The following is an 18,305-nucleotide window of genomic DNA, read 5'->3' as shown; positions in this document are numbered from 1 at the left end:
GAACTCCAGTACATAAAGGATGCAAATATCTTTTATATGATGCAAATTTAGTTCTGCTTCTTGTGCCATAAAGCATACTGGCATGCATGCCTGGTGCCATGTACATAGCTACTCATATAGGGTCAGACTGGAGATAGGGCCCACCAGAGAAAGCGAAAAGGGTGCACAGTCCTGGCACAGTTGCATTTTCTTTGTAAGGCATCAGGAGCCAGTTACCCTCCAGAGGGCACAAAAAAAATTGGGGACATATGACTGGGGCCACTTTATAGACTCCCTTCTCTAGTGCTGAAAGGTTATGGCCATCACCAGTGGTGAATGTAGCCAACAGTGGACCCCTGTGCAGAACTGACTCGGAGTACCCCACTGTACTGACATGGTGCCCCCATGAGGCTAGGTGCAAATAAAAAATTTTAGGGTCAAACTGGCCGACAGGAGGACTTGAAACATAGTAGGCCCCAGTCTTATGCCCCTCAAATTTTTTTGTTTGGGCCCTAACAAGAAAATGCCACTGTGCCAGGATTGTGCCCTTTGCCCTGAATGATCAGGTATGTACACTGCACTCTGCATGTTTGCCAGGCACTGTACACTTTTTTTTTTTTTTTTGGGGGGGGGGGGGGCACTAATAATCTGCTTTATTAAGTTAAAAAGTATAATTTTTAAATATGGACTCAAATCGCACAAGAATCAGCCTCTACCAATCCATAGCTTTTCAAAGTTCCAATCGATTGGGCAAAAGGAACATGCCGGTTGGGGGAAAGAGCAGAGTCACAGAGTGATGAAGTTATCACTGTGCTTCTTTGTCTATTCATGACATTGTCCATTGAGGATCTGTAAATGTTACTTTTTCCCATCTCTGGCAAACTTACTATTTTCTATCTCTGAGGAACCAGTAACCCAGCGTTGTGTATATGCCAATGCCCGATAGTCTCTGCTGGTCAAGGACTTCATCATTTCAATCCTTCTTCTGGACCTGAGAGCACTTTACCACTGGAGAGTTGATAGGAAGTGTCTACACTAAAATGAATGTTCAGAAATGTTCTGACCTTAATCCAAATGAAATGTTGTGGAAAGACCTAAATAGTGGTTCATGTGAGAGGTTGGAGGCAAATCACCAACCTGAACTGCCATAGGGGCCCATCTGTGGTGACATATTAAAAACAATATGGCATGTCTATGGGATGCTGGAAGGGTCAGTTTTTCATATTACAACACCGATCTGATCATGTGTTTAAAGCTGACCCTTCCCGTTAACTGTCAGTGCACCGGGACGGCCATCTTCAGTATACACACAACAAAATCAGATAATCTGGAGTTACCTGTTTACAGGGTAAAAAAATTTACATACAGGTTTGTATATTTCTAGACAAAGTTCGTTTTTCCCTTTTATGATGTAAAATCTTTGTGTTTTAGGATGTTGGGAAGCATGCCATTTCTGGTAGTTTCATATTTCTTCTTGTGGTTTGTGCCATCATTTCTGACTGGAAGAGTCCTATGGTATTTAATCTTCTTCTGTTCATTCCAAGCCCTCAGCACGGTGAGTAGCATCACAGTAACGGCTCATATTGTCCGTAAATTTGCCCATTCAACATTCTCCATTGAGAGTCTGTAACTTTGTTGTAGCTTTAGCCCTCATTTATCAGAGTATTGGGGAAAATGTCTTTAGATCTTGTCTTTTTAATATTTTCCCACCTAGTTCACCGCAACAAATAAAATAAAATAACAACAATTCCTTACTGAATAAACAGACGATGATTTTCAATTTCTAAGAATTTGACCATAATTTGATAGATTAGATCAAGAAAGGTCCTAGTTTTTATTGACTGGGTTTTTTCCCCCAGCATAAAATAGATGTACCATATGTACCCAAATATAAACCAATTAGAATATAAATGAATGTACTTATTTTTACCTAAGAACACATGCTTTTATTTCAGTATCTACCTAGGGCACAAAATGCAGCTGTCATGTCTAACATTTTAAACGGTAAACAATAAAAATACTAAATCAATTACCGTGCAAAAATACATCCATGGTGTGTAAGGCCTTTGTTTAAAAGGGGGAAAACACATTGGCCCAGTCTTTATATCTGCATTTCCTTTTTTTAATGGGTTAAAGTATTTTCTTTTGAATTGGTTATGACGGGTCACTTGTTCGTAAATGATCATTTGTGCAATATTGTTGGCCACCGGTAGATGGTGCTGTGTCCTCATGTAAAGTATGTAACAAACTCTAATAAAGGCTGATGATGTCTTTAACAGAAAAAAAGTTTCTTATACACTCTTTGGAGCTGCAGTCAAACTGTAGTCCTGCTGGCACTGATTTATACCCAATATTCCTATTTTTTACTTTCATAATTGCTTTGGAAAACCAAAGCTAGTACATGCAATTAAAAATTGGAATAATTAAATAAATGCTGTTTAGCATGTTTCTGATATTTGTTAGCAATGCTTACCAGCAGTGGTGAGGCCTCTGACCAGGGTCAAAGGTGCAAAGGGCATTATAGGCTGGCGGTCAAATTTTACAACCCTAAACCTGGCCAACCATGAAAATAATTTGAATCCTAGAAATTTGAATCGAATTTGCATTTGACCTGGAATCTCAACACTTGTCAACGTATATGTAATGATTTCTTTTCTTGTTCCCACAGATTTATCACGTCCCATATACAACATTGACCATGTTTCTTAGCGCTAAGCAAACAGAGAGAGATTCGGCCACTGCGTACAGTAAGTATCAGGTCCCAAGTGAGGAAATAAGGATCTTTTTAGTAGAACACTTTAACGGCAAAAAGGTAGAAAATATGCTTTTCTTTAGAATAGTATGGGAAATGTAGAACCTCTTTTATTTATTTTTTTCTGTTTTTGTCCCTGTTACAAATTTTTCCTCACTTCTAGTCCAGTGAAACCGTTGTCAGCAGGACAGACCGAAAATCTTTCTAGTAGAACCCAGAATAGCATTATAAACCAGACAAAAGTTCTAATATTCTCTATCCAAAACTAATAAAAGGTTCTTGACTTGGCTTACCTTTCAACTCTTAAAAAGTTACATTTTTGTTTGCATGGCTGCTGAACTCTTCCTGTGGCCTCCCATGTTATAATTTCATGATGGTGGTTCTCACCATAATACAGATGTTGTACCTCTACAAGAGATTCTACAATATAATGGGAGTCCTCTAATTGATTACTCCTGTTATGGCCATGTGCAAGGTGGCAGAAGCATGGCTCAATGTGGGAGAGTCCATATAAAATTTGGCTGAATATTAGGTTTACTATTATACACAGTTCTGGGTAGCGCTGACCTAAATTTTACATATTTTACCTGAAACCCTAACGTAGCTGTGAAATTTAATAAATTCAGATTCTCCACCATACTGTTTTTCTGTTGGATTTGGGAGTCAAACCCTTTTCAAGCCTTAAGTTGGATGGTGTCAGGGCATACAAAGACTTGTTCATCTCACCCCCTGCCATGTGTACCAGTGTTCAGATCTGGGGACTGACCTTGTAGGACTGAGCTATGTATCTTGGGAAGACTTGCAAAGCGTTCATGTGCCTCCCTGTACCCAAAGTACCTAGCCAATTTGGAAAAGCAATAAGGAAATGTGACAAAAGTGAATATAGGTGTGTAGGTGTGTAGGTGTGCAACAACCATACCCACTCAACAGGATCTACATATTTCTTATCTGGTGAATGAAGACTGGTCTAAATCCCCCATCTTGATCCATTGACCATGGCAGTAGTGTCAACTCACAAGTCCCCAGCCTTCCTCCCCTACTAATCCCCATGGGGATTTCTGGTACACTGAGTAAAAGAAGCTGCTACAGATGGCCAATAAGAAGTACTTTACATCCCGCAGCCAGAAAAGGAATGATGATATGCTCTCTGTTTTTTAGGGATGACGGTGGAGGTACTTGGAACTCTCATTGGAGCAGCTCTACAAGGACAGATCATTGCCAGTGCTCACACAGCCCATCACTGCCATGGGATTAATGGTACCATGAACCTCACAGCAAATGCTACAGACCCTACAAGGAATGTCACCCCTTTGATCCCTGGGTCATCAGATTACCAACTTCATGCCGTAAGTCATGTGTATTGTCAAGTTGATTGATTTGCCTTTTCTAGTTGTGTATTCTGCCAGCCATGTTCTATCAAACCGATCTTCAGAGTAGGTTGGAGATCGGTAGAATGGGATCTGCTTCTGTCTGTTGGAGGACAAAGTCCTAGATATCCCCAAAGTCTTTGATTGGAAATTTTACCAGTTTTAGGTAAAGGACAAGCTACACCTTTATTAGATTTTTAATACCTTTAGAACAGAGGAAACATACTATTACCTTCAACGGCTGTGCCTCCTTTTGTCCACCTGGGGATTCCCAGTTTTAATTCAGGTAGATTAACATAATATATATGTAGTTACAAAATAGAAACCTTTGGTTCTCCTGAAGAAGCAGACTAGTTTGAGAAACGTGTCGAGGTGTGGTCTGGATTCGCTCACCAGAGACCAAATATCGAAGATAAAGATAAGGCAACAAGCAAGAAAGTAGGTCTGGTAGCAGTGAATAGACCTCAGACAGGTGGTGTATATGCTGTAGAAATGTATAATGATACAATTGATGTGATGGAGACGTTAGTCAAGGGTATGATTGTGTTCAATGGTCTGAGTGTTTCCATGGTGATTGTTTGAACCTTCCTTTTTGTACAATAATTGTACTGTGATTTTAATAGGGTTTGTTAGGGGTCGGTATACAGTTTTATATGATGAATTTAATAATGCATGTTCTACTGAAGTCATTTAAAAAAAATCTTTCTTCTGTTGTTATCGTTAGCACTGTAGCACTGTGCTTCATACTGTCCATTCTGTTTTGTAGTCTCTGTTAAAATTAAGGCAATCGTCTTATATAGGAGGTCTTTAATTAGTAATTCAGACTATGGACTTTCCAACCTTCCAACCAGAGTAAAGGAAATTACTTGTTATATTTGGCAGAAAAACATATAATAATATCCAGCTCAATTTAAAAATGACTTCCTGTATGGGTGACATGGGGTCGGAAGGACAGAACATGATGCAAAAGCTCTCCAATTGGCACAGGGAAACCTACAAATATGGTTTTAATGAAATGAGAGAGTTGTTAGGTTTGTGTTGCTGCCCGTGTCTGTTTTGGTAACATCTGGTTCCTTATGCTGGTATCACAAGGACATAAAGTCTCAATACACAGAATAATACAATCTTAAACCAGATATAACTGTTCCCTACATTGTAGACAAGAATTGAACACCTCACATGTCGTACTTGTGAAGGATCTTTATGGTAAAGTAACCAATATACACATATTTATTTAAGCTCTCCAAGACTGGAGACGAAAACTAATATGGGGGTACCTGGGTGATCCGGCAAAGCTTCAATAGATCTGGTCCAAGATTGAAAACATGATTTTTATGAAATCCATTTCAGGTTTGCTGGATCACCCAGAATCTCATGATAGTCTATTTTCTTCAGTCTTGGATAGCTTTCATAAATCAGGTCCAATGTGCAGTGAAAGGTCCTGCTCCGTAAAAAATACCACGCTACCATCATCTGCAGGGACCTGGTTTGTAACTTTCACTGTACAGACTTGTTGTAACTTACAGTCATCCAACGTGGCACAGCAAAGATACACAACTTGTTATTAAATTCACCTTCCAGTGGTTTCCATCTTGACATATTGTCATGTTTGTGTCTAGAGGAACGTCTACATGATTGCGGCAGGGGTCATCGGATGTGTCTATTTATTCTGCACGACAGTACTAGTTCTAGGAGTCAAAGAAAAAAATGGTGAGAAACTATTTTTACTTTTTCATATTCCAAGTAATTCTACCCCAGCGATTTACTAAGGGTGCTCATAAATCAGGTTATAACCTCGTGATTTGTATTTTACAGATCCCTACGCGTTTCAGCCTGGCATGATTATGCCTTTTTGTATCGGTTTCAGGCAGTCGATGCAGCACGGACCGTACCTGTACCTGATATTCTCATTTCTTCTTATATCAGCTGCAGTTCAGGTAATAAACATTTGGGTGATCTTTAACAGGCTGGCACTGGGTGCAGGATAGGTGGGTGTAATGGGGCACTAGCATTGTAAAATTCTATTTACCTCCAATGCAAGTTCCCCATTATGCCCTGACTAGCTCCTATGTGGCCCTTCTTTCCTCTTCTGGGTAGTCATGGCCCAACATCAGTCATGACTTTTTGGTTTTCCTGACATGACAGAGAACGTTTAGCACACCTGTCAGATATTTAGAGTTGCTGAGCCCACGTTCCCCATGGTTCACCAGTGCGTGGGGTCTACTGAAAATCCATAAGAGTAGCAATCAACTGATTTAAAGGGAATCTCTTGGAACAGATAGATGTCATTGCTGTTGTTATTGTGGTCCTGGCTTTACCATTTAAAACTGAATTGCAGGGAGATAATAAAAGTCTATGGACATCTATAGATCTTGATGGTATAGAAATCTATTTTACCCTGTGATGGAGAAGGACTGTCCAGTTACACGGATTCCTCAATGTGTATTCTGTTTTTAAATTTATCAGCTTCAGCAGAGCAATTTTGTCCTTTTTTGCACACATGCTGCAGCCAACCTGCGAGAACACTTCCAGAATCTGGTACTGACTATCCTGGTGAGTAATGGGTCATCTATCGAACTAATCTATTATCTATCTTTTATCTATCATCTACAAATCAATTATCCATCTATCTATCTATCTATCTATCTATCTATCTATCTATCTATCTATCTATCTATTCTTTATCTTCCATTCACCAATTATGTATTATCAATTATGTATCTATAATCAAAGTATCTAATATCTATCGCCTATGTATCAATTATTTATCTATCAATTAATTATCTATATATCAATTAGTAGTAGGCACTTGGAACAAGAAAACATAGAGTTTTCAGTGATCAAGCAGGAATAATTACTATAAATTGGTAATTTATGAGGTCAGGACCAGGAAAAAAAAGAAATGTCCTGTTTAAGTTGCCACCCTAACATACATGTGTTAATTAGGAAACAAAACTTGTGTGCCTACAGGCTCTGATGATGAATATCTGTACTTTTTTGCTGCATGTATTCCTTGGATGACAGGGATCCTCTATTTTATTGTTGATTGGGGTATTTTTTTCTTATTATTATGGACTGAAGTTCAGCTTTAACAAATAACTCTAAAACCTGATTTGAAAAAAAATAAAACAAATATATATACACATTTTATGTTTATATTTGTTAAATTGCAGATGCTATAATAATTGCACATTTTTCTTTGAATAGATTTAAAACTTTTATTGAATACCCCCATTAAAATCTATCTCCCCGTTTAGTCTGCAGACCCTCTATTGGTAAAGAATAATGTAATTATGTGAGATGATAATAGGAAAATAGGGTTCTCCAAGCCCTGCCAGCTATTGCAAGGGTTCCTCAGTGGTGAAATATTGGGAAAGGCTGCTTTATAGTGACGTTGATACCTTCATGTTTTATATAAATTGACCCCTATTCTCTGCAGATTTCCGCTGTTGTGAGCATCCCCTTCTGGCAATGGTTCCTTCAGAGATTTGGCAAGAAGAAAGCAGCGTTTGGAATTTCAGTAAGTTCATTTCATGTCCTGATTTACTTCAGTGTGTGTTGTGTACCTTGGTATAATTTAGGACTAGAATTGGTGTTTACACGTAAAAACCATAAGACTTCATTTCAAAGATTACTTCAAAGTATCAAAATTTGAATTATGGGAGACCACCATCACTAGAGACCTCCAGCATCAGAAACCAGTATTATGGGAGACCCCAATCTTTGGAGACCCTCATCACCAGAGACCACTATTATGAGAGACCCCCATCACTAGAGACCTTCAGCATCAGAGACTCCCATTACCAGGGGCCCCCAACATCGGAGACCACTAATATGGGAGACCCCATCACCACAAACCTCAAGCATTTAAAATCCAGACCATCAGGGACCCCCATCACCAGAGACCTCCAGCAAATGAGACCTTCAACATCAAGAACCCCTATTACCAGGGACATCCAGCATTTAAAATGCCCAGAATCAGAGACCCCCATCACCACAGACCTCAAGCATTGAAAACTCCCAGAATCAGAAGCCCCCATAAGCAGAGACCTCCTACACAGGAGACCCCCAGTATCGGAGACCTTCATCATAAGAGACCTCTATCACCAGAGACCCTCATCATCAGAAGCCCCCATTACCAGGGACCCTCAGCATCAGAGATCTTCTTTACCAGAGACCCTGATTACTTGTGACCCCAGTACTCGGAGATAAACAACACCAAGCAATGTTCAAGCTTTGTGACATTGTCACTTTTGTTACATGCAAATCCTTGCAACACTTGCTGTCCCACAGACAAAAAATGGTGTTTGATAATGACACAGTGAGGGAAATGTGCCATGGATGACCAGTTTTGAGGCTGCCATCCAGATGCAATGCCATCCATACTTTTTGAATCTGAATATCTCTATTAAACACACAATATTTTGGATACACTCTCAGTTTGACATGGGGTGTTACATGCGGTACTTCCATCTATCAATATTAAGCAACAGATATGGCAGTGCAGATACAAATATTACCTGTCCACCTCCAGCATGTACTCACTGTATGTGAATCAGAACAATTGTCAAGTGTAACTACAGATTCTTGTACAGTTTTTACGTTTATACATTTTTTAATTTCAACTATGTGTTTCTTCGTGCCTGGAATTCTTTTTAAAGAGATGAAACACAAAGCATAATAAAGTGGACCTGTACTGAAAAATGATGGAAGCTGCCATTGCTGAAGAATGCTGATTGCTAGAATGTAACGCTGATCTTCTGGTTTTAGCATGTAGCTGACTATGACACAACTTGTGTGACCATTATCTGAACACCTGAGCTTCAAACTAATACTGGGTCAGAGATACAGAAGGTATTAAAGGCTGAGGATCATAACAACAAGCGGGCAAGCTGTAGTTTTCAGAACCAGATCAGAAATTGCTGCCATAATTAGTCTATAAGAGGGACCTCTGGGCTTGGGTGATAGATCTAGGTTTCACTGCAGTACGTGATAAGTAAAGATCAGCAAGTGCTGGAAATTGCATTTTTGTTGAAGATGAACTGAGGCATACTGGTACTTAAAGAACACAAATTAATGATGGTCTATAATTTATAATACATCATTGATTTTGGTTTCCGCCTCTTTGAGTTTCTGTAAAGCAGAGCTGGAGTGTAAAAAGAAGTGGCAGTTTAAGGAGCAAATCAATGTATGTGCTGTGAGGAGGAGCAAGCAGAGTGACCGATCAAATAACTCATTATAGTGTTGCTTCTCCTTTCACTGTCCAGTAACACAGGGCTAAGAGGGTTGAATTATGTACCCCATCAAACTGGGGACACCTAGTGGCATAAGAATGTAATACAGGGGAAGCCTTTGATTAAGGCAAATGCTGGTTTATGTATTTTATTTTTGATTGAGATATGAAGTTTTTTAATTTGTAAATATGGACTGCTTTAAAAAATAACCACTCGGACCTGATTCTACCAGGTTTGATGCAGAAAACGCCACTCAATCAACAGTGTTCCTTTTTCCCAAAGCTGTGGCTATGTTTTGGAAATCTCACTGCTTACTTAAAAAGTTTATTTTGCTTGGACGTCTATATCAATCTGTAGTTTTTACAGGTAGTCCCTGGGTTACACACGAGATAGGGACTGTAGGTTTGTTCTTAAGTTGAATTTGTATGTAAGTCGGAACAGGTACATTATGCATTTAGGACAGATGTTTGTCTCAACATAATATTGAGAAGCATGGTGTCAGTTACTGTATAAAATCCTCACTGTGAGTCACAAACAAAGCCAGAAAATCTTTATGGAGCCTGGACATTCATTAACTTCTGGAGCAAGCTGTGCTTTGATATGCAAAAAGTAACAACTGCAGAGTTTGTCTTGGTCATTAAAGAGTTACAAGAGGCTGCAGAAAGAGCTCAGTCTCAGCTGTGCTTAGCAAAAGATTTCTTCTGCAAGTCATGCAAACTGCCCCCTCCCCCCATCAAGCCTCTGTCCTGCACAGAACGAGCAGGGAAGCCCCATTCGTATCTAGGAATCGTTCGTATGTCAGATGTCCTTAACTCAGGGACTACCTGTATAGGTATCTAAATCATCAGATAGGTATTCTTTCAAACAGTGGTACCCCAGGCAGATGCCATACAGGGTCCTAATCCCACAGAAAAGGGGTGCAGGATCCCAGTTTAGGTCCTAAGCCCCACAAGGGCCAAAGGATTCCTGATGGGGTCCTCAACCCCTAAAAGGAGCGGAGAATCCCAGATGCACTGAAGACCTGGAAGAGTCCTGCACCCTAAAAAGACCCGCAGGATCCCAGGCAGCATCCTAAGCCCCCAGATTGCCTGGACAGGTTCCTCAGTTCCTAGAAGGACCACAGGATCCCAGATAGAGCAAAGGATCATTTATAAGTTCACAGTCACACTGGCATCTCTGGTGATACCTGTTAACAGTGTTTTGGAGGAAAAGTCAAAATAGTTACACATGGTATTTTATAGAATGTAAACTGTATAATAGGATCATATTATGGGGCCTTGGTGGGGACAGTATTATGTGCATAAAGAATTATGAGTTTTTATTATTGTCAATTTTATCATTGCAGTGGATGATTCCATTTGCCATCATGCTGGTCACTATACCGAATCTCATTGTGGCTTATGTGGTGGCTGTGGTGTCCGGATTCAGCATTGCTGCCTCTTTACTCTTGCCATGGTAAGTGTCACATGTAGTCTGTAACACTCATCTTCATATGTTCAGGAAATCCAAACACTCTGGGCATATAAGAATATAAGAAAACACTTGAAAACCTAAAACTAAAATGTGTTTTGTCTGTTTCTGCATTTGTAATAGAAAAGGTGAACAAACTGCACAAAAAGCCCACCAAAGTCAGTTAACATTCAGTCGGAAGTCCAAAATCACTGCACACACAGCCAATCATATTTATGTTATAGAAAGAGATTGCAGATTCTGATGGATCGATTGATATTCAGCAACAGGTCTGATCCTAGAACACAAACAAATCGATCTTTGATCATCTGCTGCATTTAATTTAGATTTATCTAAAATCTGATTATTTTATTAGTATTGATGAGGATCAGGTTCACCAGTTTTATAGGTTTGCAGCAAATCTCATGAGTTCAAGGTTCACAGTCCCAACAAATTTATGAGAGAAATCACCTAATGTTTGTGTTCATAGATACAGCAGACTTTTTTGAACAGGATTTGCCCCCCTCCGTAGACTTCAGTAGAATTTGCCACTAAGGGTTTGGCAAAGTTCCAAAGTCAATGAGCCAGAGTAATGGATGAAATCTAGGAATTATGGCAGTAATATCTCACAACTAAAGTCCCCAAAAGATACAAGAACCCAGATTCCACATATGCTCTGAGGGCAGAGTTCAGGATCCTGCAGCTCATCCTTGGGGGTGAACTGACTGTGGTAGATGAGACATTGATGTAGGAGGCAGTTCTTATATGGAAACAGGTGGAATTAATATCACATGCCATAGGAAATGCATGAAAAGTTATCCCAATCCTCTCACTTGCCCCGGAGAGTTTGTCCACCATGACTGGGAGGAGGTGTGCCAGTGGTAGACACTTCATTCATAGACCAGAGGAGTCAACACTCTGACCATATAACCCAATATATTTCTTGCTGCAAACTAATTTAATACTTTCCTCTTCTGTGATAAATCTTTGTCTTTGTGTTGAATCTCCCAAGGTCCATGCTTCCTGATGTGGTGGATAATTTCCGTTTAATGAATCCTCAAGCCAAGGGACTGGAGGCCATTTTCTACTCTTCATTCGTCTTCTTTACCAAGCTGTCCGCAGGGATCGCTCTGGGGATCTCCACTCTCAGCCTTCAGTGAGTGCAGATTGTTATAAAGTGTTGTGGTCGTTTAAATCTGACGTTATATATGGCACCGGTGAGCTGGGACACCCAAGACATCTCTGCTCTGTTATTAATGGTTTCTAAAGGTTCTTCTTTTATGGATTATCACCCGGGCTGATCACATTCACAGACATGTAAACCATAATGCTTTGCTGCTCCTCATCCCATGTTGTTATGGCAGAAAGTAGAGTATGTTGGGATGTAATTCTACTTACATCTGAAATATGTTAAAATGATCTGGATTCCCCCATAGATTAATGTTTTATATTTATATAGCACTGACATATATACATTGGGGGAGGCTAATTACCTAACTGTATTTTGGATGTGGGAGGAATCCCACACAAGCACAGTGAGAAGATGCAAACTCCTTGCAGATAATGTTCTGGCCGAGATTCGAACCTGCAACAAAGCACTGCAAAGATGAGAGTACTGGCCACTGATCCAACTGTGATGCATGGCGGATAGGGATTGATTTATTATAGCCTGTTCACCAATTCAGGTATCACCTTGCAAAGGGATTTTCACTTAGTTTCGTGAATGTAATGATAATTTACTATGCAAAGAATACCTAATCACATTTAAGGAAATGTGGAAAAAAATTCTTTGCACATTATTGTACGGTCAAAATCAGCATAGATACACCTCATTCATTAAGATCAGGTATTAATTCACTTTGCTAATCCTTTATTAATAAAGTGAATTATTAGCAAATCCTACATCCTATTATCAACCCAAAAGTGTAAGGGCCAGTGTAAAGTTTGCTTTTTATTGGTTTTGCATTCCTGTACAGGGCTATAGAATGCAAAACTGCCTTGAGCTGGTCAAATACAGAAAAAGCAGGGTGGCTGCAGGTCAAATATAACCTTACCAAAGAATTCTAAATGATCTTGTTCATGTCTAAAACAGATGTCAAACTGATACCATTAATAAAAGTGCAAAGTCTATTGACATGTTAACTGAAATGTCAACGGAATAAACTTCGTCCAGGCAAATAGCTAATGTTGGGCTTCTCTCTTATAAATTCCAACATGCTTTCAGATTACAGCAGTATGGTTGTACCTCTGTACAAAAAGTAAATCTAAACGTCTCCAGCTACTTAAATCCAGGCACATGTTGTTTTATAGCAGTGATTCTCAAACTTTTTAACATAGGAGAACCCTTGAAAAAACTTTCAGGTCCTCAGGGAACCCCCCCTATGATTTCTATATCCACAGGTCACAGTACAATAGCTTGCTGGTCAATGGGAGGAATGCCTCTTATTTTTTTGGTCATTGGGAAGAATGTCACCCTTACAGATACCCAAAAAGATCATTGGTGTCACTTAAACTGACATGAGAGATCCAAACTGTTCATGGCTCAAGGAACCCCTAGCAACCTCTGGAGGAACCCTAGGGTTTCACAGAACCCTGGTTGAGAAACACTGATTTATAGACTATGTTGCCATTTTCTTGATGTCACATCCTACTTGTTAAAGTTCACTAAGGCTCATTTATATACTCAGTTGTGTCTGTCCTGTTTTTGCATATGGCAGATTTGCTGGTTACAGTAGTGCAGCGTGCAAGCAGTCCTACCCTGTGGTCCTGACCCTGCAGCTTCTGATTGGTGCAGTTCCAGCTGTGCTCATCATTTTAGGTTTAATTATCCTGGTCTTCTACCCAATCACAGAAGACACGAGAAGAGAGACGGAGCTGGCTCTGGATGTGATAAGGTAATTGGGATGGAGGGAATCGATTTTTTTTTATAGGAGAAACGCTGGCTTACAGTAAATTTCTATGACATAAATTCTGTACAAATTAGGTGAATTTGAAAATTCAATGTTTTTTCACATCTAAAATAATTTATTGATTTTTTTAACAGATTGATCAAATCTGCATGGATACTCCTTTACAATTTTTTGATGTAACTGAATTGTGAAGGGTCTTCCTTCTAAATAAGATATAGTACAATGTGCAGAATGCTGCAATGATGAATGATATAATTTTATTGCATTTAAAGAATATTTCTTAATGAAGGACTGACAGGCTAGGGAGGAAAGGGCTAGACGAAGTTAGATGTGCAGTCATGAAATGAGATGGGCTCTATTTGACCTGCTGCAGCTTCTAATGTGTATTGTAAATAGCCCACAGTGAATTGCCCTCCAATAATTTTCAAAGGCACCCAGCATCATTCAGCTCTCTTCCGGTGAGTTCAGGGGTGTCAAGGCACTACCCTGTGCTGACAACAGGCCCCCCCACAGCTGGAGGTCTGATCATCAGCCCTCCAGTATACTCCATGTTATACCCCCATGCCTCCCTCCAGTATACTCCATGATATACTACATCCATGCCTCGCTCCAGTATACTCCATGATATACATCCATGCCTTCCTCCAGTATACTCCATGATAAACCTCCATGCCTCTCTCCTGTATACTCCATGATAAACCTCCATGCCTCCCTCCAGTATACTCTATGATATACCTCCATGCCGTTGCTCCCCTTAGTGAATTAGTGTCCATTAAATACTTTGCCCTTTTCCAGTTCATTGTATTTGGATCTGTAATTAAGTAACTATGTGAAACAGATGGCAGAGAGAGTTTTGGGGGACCAAATGCAGGCAAAGTCACCTCTTACTAATAGGTGTGGGATGACTGACCCCAATATGAAAAAAAGTCAAGTCTTTTACAAAAATAATCCAAATAAAACTGCAGCTATTTTTTCCTCTTCCAGGTTACGAACTCGGCGATCCACCCTCATAGTCATCTGAATTGTCTGATTCATTCTACATACCAGTATTTGGGAATATACGCCAATCTACTGGACATGTGCCACCATCTGAAGAGCTGCCACTGACCAATCACTGGGATCCTGGTTACCTGGCATCTGATAGGCAGACTGAGGAGCTGTGGAACAGCCACTTCCACTGAAGAAGGTGTGAACACCAGCCTGGATACTGGATTGAGCTTGAATATTTCCATCTAATCACTGTGCTAATGTCATAGGAATGGACCTCTGTATCTCAAAGGAGAACTGTCTGTGGTGCACCCATTTTCTTCCTTTAAGACTGGATACTTTCATAAAAGAGATTATTTTTCAACAAGGGTAAAACATTTTTTTCTTAGTTAAGGTTTGAGTGGTAAAGGATTAGAACTGCAGTCACGCTTTAGATTTCCCTTCTTTTATACTCCCGACATTGTGTCACCAAGACAGTAAAGTAAAATCTCAAGGGACACCCAGAGAACTCATTTTGGAGGAAAACCAGAACCACCTTCAGCTTGATATCACTGTAGAGATGTGTATTATGTTTTGTCTGGCTGAATGCCTCTCATCTTTACTTCCCTGGTTGTAATTGAACAGAAGAGGCAGCTGAGGAAGAGAAGATATAAGAAAAGTAATCTGCAGAAGCAGATCCTGAGTTGCACAGGAAGGCTTGGAATGTGAGAGAAACTGGCACCCAAAAGCACCCATACTCTGTACCCATAGGAGACCTTCCATGGGCCATGGCTTAGAGCCAATCTAAACTTTAGTTGGGTTCCCTGATTTCTAGTTGCACCCCTGACTCAAAGCATAGAAACCTAAACAATACAAGACATAAAGACTTTGTATTCTCTAGCTAGCGAGCACTAAAAGCCTACAGGGCCTATTTATCAAAAACGGGCAATCAGAATAAAAATAAACACTTTTTTATTTGCTCAATTTTGTTATGATCATCAGTTTTTTACCCTGCATGTTTATTGTGACTGATTGCATTACTGTAATTAAAGATCAGAAGCTCCATTTACTTCTTCTACATAATATGGCCACAATATAAGTCTATCACTGTGTATGTAGCGGTTATGGCTCCTAGTGGCTGGACTGCTACTACATCAAACACCCTGAACTCCATTGTAGCAAATTAGCAAGCACTGGTGATTAAAAATTGCAATCAGGTGATCGCCACTTGATAAATCTGACAGTCACCATTTTTTTGAAAAGATAGTAAAATTCACAAAAATAAAAATCCTGCTATAAAGTGGCACCATTGATCGGCCCTTTTTATGGAATGAACAAAAATGCCTTTATTTGTGTATAATAAATGAGCCCCCCTAAATGTTTTAACGTTTTAGTTTAGGACTAATGCCTTAGTCATAGGAAACCTAGGACTGAGCAACTGTGCAAAGATGGGTCCTTACCGCCACACTATCCAAGCTCTCTCCTTGGGCACATATTTATCTTTATAATATTGCAACTAAAAATCTGACAGCAGTTCTAAATCTTTTCTATTTAATTTTAAACTAAAAAGAAAAGTTTTGATTAGCAAAACACCTTAAAGCTGCACAAAGGTCCAATATTAACTCACCAAAGACACCAATGTTTTATATTTTATAAGTAATATATATTTCTAAGTGATGTATGAAAATATTTTATTATAAAAACATATTATTAGTGTTATAACCATTCATACATATGTATACTATATTTATTTTGTGAATAAATGTATAAATAGGCTTGTACCCATTTGGTTGGGGCACTGATACCAGAGATGACACATCGAAGAGTATTGAAGAGCTTTGGGTACCACTGATATCTGAAACTTCTGGGTTGGTTGGAAGTTCCAATGGCTGCTTGCTCATACAGTAATGATGTGTCTAGCGGGAAGACCCATGGTACCATAGATCTTCAAAAGAAGTCATATTGATACTGAGGTTCTTTTAGATTCACTTTAAGAACTGTGTTAGTAATATACATTGCATAAAATGTCAGGATCCATTGACCATTTATGGAAAAGTCTGGGACAGATTTGGAAAAAGGCTCAGGAGATCACCTACTTGGAGACCTGACTGCAGGACCTTCAGCATAATCTACTCCAAAAGATACAAAATACCCCTGGACTTTCTCAATGACCCCAACAAACTAGAGTTAAGTACTGGGTGCCAAACCTCTGTAGGAGGTTTGGCACCCATTATTGGATTACTTCAGTTATTAAAGATGCAAGCTTTGAGGATGGTCTGACTTCTCTTCTTCAGCCACTAAACAAAGCTTGAGGAAAAGATGTAAAGATATTCTAAAAGCTTACATCTTCCATAACGTAAGCTAGCCAATAAAGTGTCACCTAAACCTGTAGACCAGTGTTTCTTAACCAGGGTTCCTCCAGAGGTCACTAGGGGTTCTTTGAGCAATGAGCAGTTTGTGCTTCTCAGGTCAGTTTTTAGAGACACCAATGATCTTTTTGGCTATCCATAAAGATGAGATTTTTCCTACTGATCACCACATCAATTTACTGTGAACTGTAGATATGGTAATTATTGCATATAAGTTGAAAGTTTTCTCAAGGGTTGCCCTAGCTTAAAAAAAAGTTCGAGAAAGGCTGCTGTAGTTTCCACATGAATCAATAGCACCTGCAGTAGAGGGCTCTAATAAATTTCCAGAGCCTGTGATGGTGCGGAGTTAGAGGGCCTATACTATTGGTAGCCAATTCCAAAAACGCGGAGGTTTACTAAGACAAGCACAATATGTACTGGACACTAGTGAGATAAACCAGAGGCTTCGGCGAGACACGTAGTGCGTCCTCTGGTGTATTTCAGCCTGTCCATTCGGTATTTAACCCAGCCAACACTGTTCTGATTGTGTAGAAAGCCAATAGAAAATAATTTTTATTTTTCTTACCAAAATCACTGCCACTGCACCAACACTCGCTGTCAGATAATCTTTACATTCAGCCCCTACAAAAGAAAATAAAACTCCAGTACTGGAATTTGTGTCTTATAATGGTCTATGTTACTGACGGGCCATGATAATAAATTATTGCTAATTTGTACACTTATCACTGTAGTCTTTTTACTGCAAATAAAGTAATATAAAAAAGCTATGATTGTGCTGCTTTTTATTGGTAAATATGTCTACTGAGAAGTATTGATGCACAATGGCACAGGCTGGTGTCATTTGTGGTCTTTCATCTTTTTTTGTTGTTGCAGTGACAGTGAAGCTCAGCTATCTTTTAGCAATGCATGTTGTGTGTTTGAATCCTCCATTAATTGGATAGGTGTATGGACAGTACATGGCTGGAGCCCCAGGAAGTCCATAGAGCATATAAGGGAGATCCATCTCACCATTCTACAGCTCAAACAATGAAACAAGTGTTCCTCAACCAGGGCTTCTCCAGAGGTTTCCAGGGGTTCCTTGAGCAATGAGCAACTCTCAGGTCAGTTTACCTGACACCAATAATCTTTTTGGCTATCTGTAAGGATGACATACTTCCCACTGACCTCCACACTAATGTAGTGTGAGCTGTAGATATACTGTGTTTTCCCGAAAATAAGACCTACCCCGAAAATAAGACCTAGCACTTTTCCCCCAACCTGCCCTAATATAAGACCTACCC

General features: G+C 39.6%; 1 protein-coding gene across 1 annotated transcript in view; it reads left to right on the top strand.

Annotated features, from left to right (window-relative positions):
* MFSD2B (MFSD2 lysolipid transporter B, sphingolipid) overlaps positions 1-17,790 on the top strand; it is a 28,641-nt gene extending 10,851 nt beyond the window's left edge. The window contains exons 4-14 of the mRNA XM_072407468.1: positions 1,411-1,534; positions 2,648-2,726; positions 3,890-4,077; positions 5,718-5,808; positions 5,914-6,035; positions 6,565-6,651; positions 7,538-7,618; positions 10,678-10,787; positions 11,794-11,937; positions 13,499-13,675; positions 14,675-17,790. Of these exons, the coding sequence (XP_072263569.1) occupies positions 1,411-1,534; positions 2,648-2,726; positions 3,890-4,077; positions 5,718-5,808; positions 5,914-6,035; positions 6,565-6,651; positions 7,538-7,618; positions 10,678-10,787; positions 11,794-11,937; positions 13,499-13,675; positions 14,675-14,711 (1,240 nt within the window). The 3' untranslated portion in view covers positions 14,712-17,790. The remainder of the gene's footprint in view (positions 1-1,410; positions 1,535-2,647; positions 2,727-3,889; positions 4,078-5,717; positions 5,809-5,913; positions 6,036-6,564; positions 6,652-7,537; positions 7,619-10,677; positions 10,788-11,793; positions 11,938-13,498; positions 13,676-14,674) is intronic.
* Positions 17,791-18,305: the final 515 nt, after the last annotated feature.

Source organism: Pyxicephalus adspersus, chromosome 4 (assembly GCF_032062135.1).
Source record: "Pyxicephalus adspersus chromosome 4, UCB_Pads_2.0, whole genome shotgun sequence".
Lineage (NCBI taxonomy): Eukaryota > Metazoa > Chordata > Amphibia > Anura > Pyxicephalidae > Pyxicephalus > Pyxicephalus adspersus.
This window is presented reverse-complemented; position numbering and strand designations above follow the sequence as displayed.